Source organism: Danio rerio, chromosome 2 (genome assembly GCF_049306965.1).
Source record: "Danio rerio strain Tuebingen ecotype United States chromosome 2, GRCz12tu, whole genome shotgun sequence".
Taxonomy (NCBI): Eukaryota; Metazoa; Chordata; class Actinopteri; order Cypriniformes; family Danionidae; genus Danio; species Danio rerio.
In genome coordinates this window covers 60,695,294-60,706,498 of record NC_133177.1, presented here as the reverse complement: position 1 = coordinate 60,706,498, position 11,205 = coordinate 60,695,294, and the positions used below count along the sequence as shown (strand labels likewise).

The window sequence follows — 11,205 nt, the reverse complement described above, 5'->3', positions numbered from 1 at the left end:
AAATCTATCGCACTTTGGCCAAGCTCTATGATCCGCTAGGATATCTCATACCATATACTACAAGAGCTAAAACTGTTGTGCAGTTGTTGTGGGATAAGAAACGTGAATGGGATGATCCCAATCTCCCTGAAGATCTGCTGGCCATTTGGCATCAGTGGGAAAGTGAACTCCCAAACCTGTCTCAAGTATTCTTGCCAAGATGTTACACTTCTCACATTCAATGTACAGTCAAACATCGCTGTGTACATGTATTCTGTGATGCTTCTGAAAGAGCCTATGGTTCTGTTGCATACTTGTGCTCTGAAGACGAACAAGACAATAGACATGTGTCTTTCATTGCGGCAAGATCACGGGTTGCCCCCCGAAAACAGATCTCAATCCCTCGTTTAGAGCTATGTGCTGCACTAACAGGCGCACAGCTTGGAGATGTTCTAAAACGAGAGCTGACCCTAAACATCAATCAATTTGTTTATTGGTCAGATTCCACTACCGTCCTTAACTGGCTACAGTCTGATTCGTGTAGATACCGAGTGTTCGTAGGAGTGAGAGTGACAGAAATTCAGGAACTTTCTGACCCAGGCTCTTGGCGCTACATTGATTCAGCCACAAACCCTGCTGAAGATGTAACTCGTGGGTTGTCACTAATTCAGCTAGCTGAAAATTCAAGATGGAAACTTGGTCCAGACTTCTTGAGGCAGCCTAGTAGCTGTTGGCCAAAATTACCAGTAGGTCCCGCTTCTGAAGAAGATCAGGAGCTTAAGAAATCCATCTTTTGTGGATTAGTGGATGAGATTAAAGAGCAAGATGAGCCTGATGTCCATCAGTTCAGTAGCTATTTTGAGTTCTTAGAGGCTACTGCACGATCCCTTCACGGGGCGGCCGATAGCACATTTTCACCAAGTGCAGATGATTTCAGACAAGCAGAACTGTCTATCCTTAGACAATGTCAGAAACATGACTTCCCAGAAGAATATGCTTTGCTCAGAGAAGGTAAAGCCATTCCCACACGTAGTCGAATACTTAAACTTGCTCCCGAATATGACAGAGACTTGGATTTGATCAGAGTTGGGGGACGACTTCGTAGATGCCCTTACTTGAATGAAGAAGTATTACACCCTATAGTTCTGGCCCCAGACCATCCCGTCGTCAAGCTTCTAATTAAACATTATGATGCACAATTGCATCACCCGGGAGCTGGAAGAGTCTTGGCTGAGATACAACGAAAGTATTGGATTTTGCGTGGAAGAGAGGCGATCAAACGGCATCAGCACAACTGCCTTGACTGCCGGAAATGGAGAGGCAAGCCAGTTGTCCCAAAATTATCAGACCTACCACCATCAAGTCTAAGATTATTCAAACCTCCCTTCTACTCTACTGGAGTAGATTGTTTTGGGCCACTGATGGTGAAAATTGGACGCCGCATAGAGAAAAGGTGGGGCATCATCTACAAGTGCCTCACCACACGAGCTGTGCATCTTGATCTGCTGTATCACATGGACAGTGATTCATTTTTGATGTCTCTGAGGCGCTTCATTGCTCGGAGAGGGAAGCCTCACGAACTCCTTTCCGATCAAGGAACAAATTTTAAGGGTGGTGCTAATGAGTTAGAAGACACCTTCAATCAGATTCAGCCCATCCTTCGAGACATGTTGGCCAAGGACCAAATCAGGTTCCAATTCAACCCTCCCAGTGCCCCTCATTTTGGAGGGTCATGGGAAAGAGAGGTGAGGTCGGTCAAGACTGCTTTAAGAAGCACTTTGGGTGCGCAGACTGTTACCGAAGAGGTATTAAGGACAATTTTGACTGAGGTCGAAAACATTCTTAACTCCAGACCTCTCGGTTACGTCTCGAGCGATATAGCAGATCCCGACCCAGTAACTCCGAACTCCTTACTAATGGGGAGACCTGACTCATCTTTGCCTCAGGTTGTTTATTCACATTCTGAATTGCTCAGTAAGAAAAGATGGCGACACAGCCAGGTCCTTAGTGACCATTTTTGGAAGCATTTTATTCATGACTTTCTGCCATCCTTACAGTCAAGACAAAAGTGGCACAGTGAAAGGCAGAACATTGTGGTTGGTACAGTAGTACTCATTGTTGATGAACAGCTTCCAAGAGCATGCTGGAAAGTTGGTACAGTTTCGTCCGTCATTCCCAGTGCAGATGGTAGGGTCAGAACAGTGACGGTCAAAGTGAAAGATCAGACATACACAAGACCAGTTGTGAAACTAATTGAACTGCCATCTTTACCTGAAGACCTGGAGAATTCATCCTAAACTCAATAATGGCAAATTTAATTAGCAAATTTGAGGGCGGCTGTACAAAAGATTGTTTAATTATTTTGTTTTCTAACTGTACATTTAGTCTTTACCTGTTTTGTTATTATGTGGGCGTGGTTAAAAGGTCCGCTCGCGAGTTTAATGAATAAAGTGAAAGTGTTCGACACAGTAATGAAAGAGGAACAGAGAGAAAGGCAGGTGCGCATCGTGATGCTCAGTCGCTAGTTTAGAGAGTTAAAGCCAACAAACTGTTAGGATTGCAATCACAGCATCCTCAGAGAAGGCAGTTTGACTGAATCCTATCAGATGACAGGAAGATGTGGTGTGATTACTTCAGAGTTTGACAGAACTTTATGATGTGCGTCATTGAAGAAACGTGAGTGTTCATAGTTCATTATTAAAAACTTTAATTATCATTCGATGTATATATACATGCATCTATACGCATATTTATAGTTTGCAACTGTATTAGAATGACACGTTTATTATATTATGTGTTCGTGATCTTTCACGTGTTTATTCACGTGTAGTAATAATGACGCAGCATTTTTCCGTGAGTAGTTTGAGGACTAATTAAACCTTTTTTTCTTTATTATAGAACCACACACATACATACAACATCACACGCTACTGCATGAACATTTACAGTAACATCTAACTTAATCTGATCACTTGCTTTTACACAATCACTCATTATACATTATACATTCATTGCAAATGAAGATCCCGGCAAATGTTGCACACTGGCTGATGACATCACTACTATTGATCGACTGCTGAAGTGATCGCTGGACCTTCTGTTTATGAGGTGGATTTTTCTGTGAAACTATTGGGACTTATTAACAGTTGCTAGGGTGCTGTAAGTGGTTGCTAGGGTGTGGCTAAAACGTTCAAAGATCATCAGTGATTGGCAGATTGGTAGTCTGAGTTAAATGAGCCCAACATTAAGTCTGTATGACAGTCTGACGCAAAGTTATGAGGTCACTAAGTTTGATCCAATGTTAAGTCAATAACATTTGTAGCTCCGCCCTTTTCCGTATCTCATTTGAATTAAAAGTGACAGTCACCAAAACCAAAACCAGTTTCAAAGCATAAAAGGGTCAGTTTCAGGGAGTTATCGAACATTATCTGTGTGATATTTTGGGCCAAAACACACACACACACGCACACTCTTTCTCTCTCTCTCTCTCTCTCTCTCTAAGGACACCAGAGACTTGTAATAAGTGACATAATAGGTTTCTTGCACACTGCTTGTGTGTGTGTGTGTGTGTGTGTATTTCTAAATGTTTATAGTCTACTGATGTACAGACTGTATGTGTGTGTGTGTGTGTGTGTGTGTGTGTGTGTGTGTGTGTGTGTGTGTGTGTGTGTGTGTGCTGTATATTGTCTATGTCAGTGTATTTTGCTCTGTCTGGAGTCTGCAGCTCAGCTTTTCCCTCATCATAACACACGTGCTGCTGCTGCTGCTGCTGATGTGACAGTAAAAGTGGTTTGATGTGAAGAAGCGCTCAATAGGGGACAGTCGACCTTAAGCCCTACACTGCTGCTCACAATCTGCATTATATTGGTGCAGGGTTTGAGGAAGGGTTGCCATATATTGTAAAACTCATCAAGGTTTCCTATAAGCCCATAGCGGACTCTTTCCCTGTGTAATATTTGAGTGAGAGACGTCAACATTAATGAAGGAGAGCTGGAGATTTCTAAGACTTCCTGCCATTCTGTCAATTATTTATTATTTTATTATGATTGCTAAAACTGCTGTTTAATAATTGGAAAATAAAAATAAAAATGTTTAGAGGGTGCAGATTACAGCGTCATGTTAGGACAAGTTCAGTGTTTTGTGTAAATAGTTCTCATTAATTATTATCTCTATATCTGAGTGAATCATTATTGAGTTCATTGGTAGAATCTGATCATGAGTTCATACAGCGACACTCGCGCGCCCTCATGTGGCCAGAGAGGGAATGACACTGTAATCGCTGCACTGTAATGAAGGAGAGCTGGAGATGTTTATGGTGGAATTATGGCGGCTTGAGGAAGCAACAGACTGTTATACTACATAAACTTATTATTCCTCTATCTTCTTCTTCTGAGACTAATTTAATTTCTATATGCATATTCTCCTAAAATGTTCAGTTTTAAAATGGTTTTCTGAAAACTGACTGGGAAAATTCTGGAAAGTGCCATTGACTTAACATTGGACCAAACTTAGTGACTTCATCACTTTGCACCAGACTGTCATACAGACTTAAGATTACGCTCATTTAACTCTACTACCAATCTGCCAATCACTAATGACCTTTCTGCTTATTAGCTACATCCTAGCAACCACTAATGGCACCCTAGCAACTGTTCCATAAACTTTTGACTAAACCACACTGAACTGAATTAAACTGAACTGAAACTCTGAAAACTGAAGTGACGCTGTTTACATCCACTATAATCTTCTGTGTGAAGCTGCTTTGACACAATCTACATTGAATTAGCAATATACTAACAAACATGCTAGCAACATGCTAATTCAACCTATAAACATACTAGCAACATGCTAATTCAACAAATAAACATACTAGCAACATGCTAATTCATACTAGCAATATACTAGCAACATGCTAATTAATACTATAAACATACGAGCAACATGCTAATTCATACTAGCAATATACTAGCAACATGCTAATTAATACTATAAACATACTAGCAACATGCTAAATCATACTAAATTCATACTCACATATTATGCTAATTCTAGCAACTACTTGGTACACCTTAGGAACTACCTAGCGACATCTTAGCATCCACCTAGCAATGCCTTAGCAACCACCTTGCAACAACTTGGCAACCATCTAGCAATGCCTTTGCAACCGCCTAGCAACCACTCACAACACCCTAGCAACCACCTAAGCGACTGCCTAGTTATGCCTTAGCAACGGCCAAGCAACCACTCAGAACACCCTAGCAACCACCTAGCAACACCTTAGCAACCACATAGCAATGCCTTAATAAGCACCTAGCAACACCATATCAACTACCTAGCAACCAATTAGAACACCCTGGCAACCACCTAGCAACACCTTAGCATCGACCAAGAACACCTTAGCAACCACATAGTAACACCTTAGCAATGACTTAGAACACCGTAGCAACCAAGTAGCAAAACCTTAGCAAAGACTTAGAACACATTAGCCACTGCCTAGCAACCCCACAGAACATCCTAGCAACATCTTAGCAACAACCCAGAACACCTTTGCAACCGCCTAGCAACACCTTAGGAACCACCTAGCAATGCCTTAGCAACCACCTAGCAAAACCTTAGCAACCACTTAAACACCTTAGCAACCGCCTAGTAATGCCTTAACAATTGCCTAGCAACAACACAGAACATCCTAGCAACACCTTAGCGGCATCTAAGTGACTAACAAGCAACACCTTAGTAACCACCTAGCAACACCTTAGCAATGACCTAGAACACCTTAGCAATCGCTTAGCAACCCCATAGCAACACTATAGCAACCGCCTAGCAACCAATCCAGAACCCCCTATCAACTGTCTAGCAGGAAACAGGCCATTATAAACTAGAATGCAGTGATGACTGATTCAGACATCTTGAACTCTACACTGTCAGATCACAGAGCTTCAGTCTTGAACAAACATAAACCCTGAATCCAGGATAGAGTGTGTGTGTGAATGTGGTGTGGAGTGTGTGTATGAGGCTCATTGTTGTGTCAGAGACGCTGTAGAAGGACAGAGTTCCTGCACTGTGATCCACATACACTCCTATTCTAGAGCAGCTGACGGAGGGTTTACGGAGATCAGTCTTTATATTATTATGATAGAATATGAAACTGTGAGCAGAGCAGGACAAACTCCAGGACTGATCATTAAATCCAAACACACACTCATTACCCAAACCCTTCCTGCTGATGCTCTTATATGACACTGATATTTCCACATCCTCACCGCTCCACTCCAGCTCCCAGTAAGAGCGTCCACACACACTCTCTCTACACAACACCTGACGCCAACCATCAAATCTGTCTGGATGATCAGGATACGGCTGGACTGAACGTTTATTTTCCACCGCTGTGTTTCCTTCAGACAGAACCAGCCTGTTATACGCTGTGTTTGGATCCAAAGTGAACTGTTGAGAATCTGATGAAGATAAAAATCAGGAAAAATATCAATGAATTTCTGAGTGACAATAATGAAATCATGACTGTATTATTATTGATCTGTTTCAGTTCATCAGAATGTCTTTACTCTAATATTATTTGCACTTTTGCTGATTAAGAAACAAGAACTATGAATGTTTCAGTACATGTTCAACCCCAAACCAGAACACACTGGGACAGTATAGAAAAGGCGAATCAGGAAAGTGGAGATTTCTAAATGTTCTTTGACTTGTATTTCACTGCAGATGATAAAATAATCCTGATTTAATGTGTTCCTCATGACTTTTATTATTAATCACCAATTTCTGTTCCTGCAACACATTTAAATAAAGTTGTATCAGTAAAGCATTTATCAGTCTGTAATGTTGCCGTTCCTTTTCACAACACTTAAAGACGTTTAGAGACTGAAGACAGCAAGTGATGAAGAGTTTCAGGTGTCATTTTCCTCCTGCAAACAAATCTAAAGGTGTCTTAGGAAGGTTTCTACACAGAGTTGAATAAATGAGACTTTAACTAACCCAGTAAGATAAACTAGCTGTGTGATTATATCTAGAGCTGCTGATTCTGTAGAGTTCAGTGTGTTTAATGTAGATCAGGGTTGATTTGAGCAGTTCAGCACAGTTCAGTCTGATTGATGATATATGATAAGAATATATGGAAACGGCCACAAGAGCTCATTATAGGTGTTTCATTCTCAGTCAGCTCATTCAGGTTAATGGCTTTGAGCAAAACCCCGAAACCTCACACAACATCTCACTCATCAGAACGCTCTCGTCTCAGGAGCTCAGTGATATATTCCAGTGACATATGCTGGTTAATGCAAGTCCTGCAATCGTGATGATGAGCATTATAAGCGTGTGTGTTTTACTGTCTCCTGTTTACATGTGTGTGTGTGTGTGTGTGTGTGTGCTGTTTAGCCAGGTGAACATCACTACACGTGTTAAAGCTACTGTAGCAGCCCTTGGTGAGCGGAGTGAGGTGTGTAAGTTTTGTTTTGAAACTGTTAACTGAGCCAATTATTGTTTATCTGTGACTTTACACAGCTCATCTACTGTTCACTGTACACAAACGCCTGATCATGAACTGTAAAGGTGTCAGAGTTCATTATCAATCTGCTTTGTGCTGATTTGTGTGTTTACTTCTAGTTTTCACTGTTTCTGCTGGTTCCAGAATAAAACACATTACAGCCATCAGAGACTCTCTGCCTCATATGAAGGAATCCAACACAATATATAACTATAATCTTTAATGTTCAGTATGATCAGAGTCACTTACACTGGAGGAACTGCTCACGGGTCTGTGGTTCAGGAGCGGGAATCCTGCTAATGCTGCTCACTGTGGAGACAAACAGATGATTTACAGTAAACATTGTTAAACAATACAAATACATTTAAAATCATCTGAAACATGTCAGGAAATATAAATCTGACCTCTGCTAGATATGGTCTTCATCTCCTCAGTGCAGAACTGCTGCAGTTTGTCTCTCAGACGAGACACAGATTCAGCAAGTTGATCAAAAGCGAGCTGCGAGCTGCTAATAAAGCTGGATGAGTCTGTAGATCCAGGAGGGACAGAGAGAGACTGCAAACTCTACACAGACACAACAGAAACAGCAGCTGAAGACACACAAACACAATCTCTGCTCCACATGCTCTTCCACTGTCCTGTGTGTCACCTGGAGGAAATGGATGTGATCTTCTGTGTGTGAAAGCTGCTCCAGCTCAGCGTTTCTCCTCCTCAGATCATTGATCTCCTGCTCCAGTCGCTCCAGTCGTTCTTCAGCTCCACTCACTGCAGTCTTTTCTCCATCTCTGATCATCTGCGTGAGCTCCGAGCGGCTTCTCTCAATCCAGCAGATGAGCTGAGTGAAGATCCTCTCGGTGTGGTCCACTGCGGCCTGTGCAGAGCGCTGTCAGACACACACACACACACACACACACACACACACACACACACACACACACACACACACACGCACACACACACAGAAGCATTGGAGTGTGAAAGGCCTCTTCAGCTGCTGTTCTTCTGCTCAAACTCACCTTGTGAGACTCCACAGCCTCTCTCAGCTCCTCCAGCTCCTTCTGTCTCTCCTGGAGTCTCTGCTGGAATCTGCTCTGGGTTTCCCTCAGCCGACTCTGCAGGATTCACAGTGAACAAGAGTTAAATAAACGTCACTGTAAAGCTGTAATAGTCAGAACTCAATGCATTTAGGCATGTAGACATGGTCAAGACGATCTGCAGCAACTGTGTGATGCTATCATGTCAATATGGAGCAAAATCTCTGAGGAATATTTCCAGTATCTTGTTGAATCTATGACATGAAGGATTAAGGCAGTTCTGAAGGCAAACGGGGTCCAACCCGGTACTAGTAAGGTGTACCTAATAAAGTGGCCGGTAACTGTGAATGTTTAATGCACATTTATCCATCATGTCATACCACTCAGCTCTTACAGTGGAAATAACAGCGATATACTTTTATTAAACGTCATCTGTTTATGCAGAGGTCGACATTAAACAGCTTAAAATAAAACTCTAAACACATCACTGCTGCTCCCAGAGTTCATTATGACTTAGCTTATATTTCATTCACAACAACCTGTTGATATAAAACACTGTTGAGCTCTGTGATGTAGAATCTGTAATGCTGTATTATTGGTGAATGTGGGATTTTACGGGGATTTAGTCAATTAAACAGTAATTCACTGAACACACTGTACTTTAGTCCCTCACAGGTGTTTTGATTCCTGTCAAACATTAATATGACACCACCCTGACCAAAGTCTATTACATGTGTCTGCTGGAGAGAAGATCAGAGAAACAGCTTTAAAAGTGGAGAAATGAAGAGACATTATTAATAATTGAGCATAAGTGTGTTCATACCTGTAGTTCAGTCCTCTCTGCTGCAGCTGAAACAGTGTCATGGTGTTTGTGTTGATCCAGCAAACACAGATAACAAATACAGCAGTGATCAGTGCGGCAGAAGATCTCCAGGAGTTTCTTGTGTTGAGGACAGATCATCTCCTGCAGTTTATGAGTGGCTTCAGTCACTTTGTGTCGATTTCCTTGGTGAATTTCTTGATGGCGCTGGAAATGAGTGTGACAGTAAGAGTTCAGACACACCAGACAGGACTTGACGGCTCTGTTTTTGGCTCCAGTACAGACGTCACACTCCACATCTCCAGATGCAGCGGGACTCTGAGCAGGACCAGCAGCTTGTAGTTTGCTCTTCTGCAGTTTCTCCAGCACTTCAGCCAGCATGGTGTTTTTAGCTAAAGCGGGTCTGGGGCTGAAGGTCTGTCTGCACTGAGGGCAGCTGTAGACTCTCTTCTGATCCTCCTGATTCCAGCAGTCTGTGATGCAGCTCATACAGTAACTGTGTCCACAGGGAATGGAGACTGGATCCTTCAGGAGATCCAGACACACCGCACAGCTGAAATGATGAGCCAAAGAAAGACTGGATTCTGCCATTTTACTGCTCAAACTCACAGACAGAGAGAGACACCGACACAACACACCCAACACTGGCTATTACTTTAGGTTTTTGAGTTTACTTTCGATTCCTCTCAGCTCTGACACTTCCTGTGTGCGTCATTATAAACTCCGCCACTAGAGGAAAATGCCTTGTCATGCTCTTATGAAATTAAGGTGATCATTTTCTGCTCTTTAAATTCATCTATTCGTTGATATATGCAGATTATTTATTAAGGAAATCGTAGTGAAACTTTTCTGTCAGTAATGAAGAATTATTAGAGATGGCAACATCCAAACGCGTGTGACAGGAAGACCAATCAGTTTTTTTATTGCATTATAACATAATTACAAGGCAAAATTCGAATAACAACTATCATCTAAATTTATAGAACAGAGCACAAATAATAAAGTCAATAAAATAATAATACTAAAAGATACTCTTAAACTATAGAATAGACACAAACAAAACTGAAAGAAAGAAAAAGAAAGAAAGAAAAAAACATTTACAACGGTTCTTCTATTAATTTACTTTTTTTTTTTTTCAATAAACTAAACAGTCTTCTTCCACATTTTATAGCCAAAATTCCTTCTGGACAACTAACAATAGTGGTTTTGTTTTAAGGCTCTTGGATTTATGAATATAAAATTTCCCCAAAATTAGAATATTGTTCAATACAAAGTGAGTATTAACATCTTTCCCTGATAGACCAAAGAAAATTGGGAGGACAACTGGAGAGAAATCTTTAACCGCTCGAATGAATCAGACCAGAAGGTTCTGCTATATAAACATTCAAAATAAATAAATGTGCAGTTGTTTATATGTCAACCTCACAGAATGTTCAATTGTTTTGATTAAAATAAAATCTGTCAAAGAAACTCTGAAGATGGGTAAATATCATTAAAAAATTTAAAATGTACTTCTTTAGCTTTGGGAGGTTTTGGGAAGGAAAGAAACATTGTTCTTAATTCAATAATAGAGCTCTTGGAAAAAAGAAAAACATTATTTCTATTAGCTTGTATTAAACAGTTTTCATTCATTCATTTTCTTTTCAGCTTAGTCCTTTTATTAATCTGGGATCACCACAGCGAAATGAACCGCCAACTTATCCAGCATGTTTTTATTCAGTGGATGCTCTTCCTACATCTACATACACACTCACTCACACTCTTACACTATGGACAATTTTGACTACCCAATTCACCTGTACCGCATGTGTTTGGACTGTGGGGTAAACCGGAGCACCCAGAGGAATCCCACGCCAACACAGGGAGAACATGCA

The 11,205-nt window shown here is 41.1% G+C and overlaps 1 protein-coding gene across 1 annotated transcript; it reads right to left on the bottom strand.

Annotated features, from left to right (window-relative positions):
* Window positions 1-1,982: 1,982 nt before the first annotated feature.
* On the bottom strand, window positions 1,983-9,977 carry ftr95 (finTRIM family, member 95). Its single transcript, XM_009298962.5, has 6 exons — window positions 9,335-9,977; window positions 8,494-8,589; window positions 8,127-8,360; window positions 7,882-8,041; window positions 7,727-7,786; window positions 1,983-6,431 (listed from the first exon to the last, which is right to left on the bottom strand). Exons 1-6 carry the CDS (start codon window positions 9,920-9,922, stop codon window positions 5,893-5,895), a joined length of 1,677 nt encoding a protein of 558 aa, XP_009297237.1. The 5' UTR covers window positions 9,923-9,977; the 3' UTR covers window positions 1,983-5,892.
* Window positions 9,978-11,205: the final 1,228 nt, after the last annotated feature.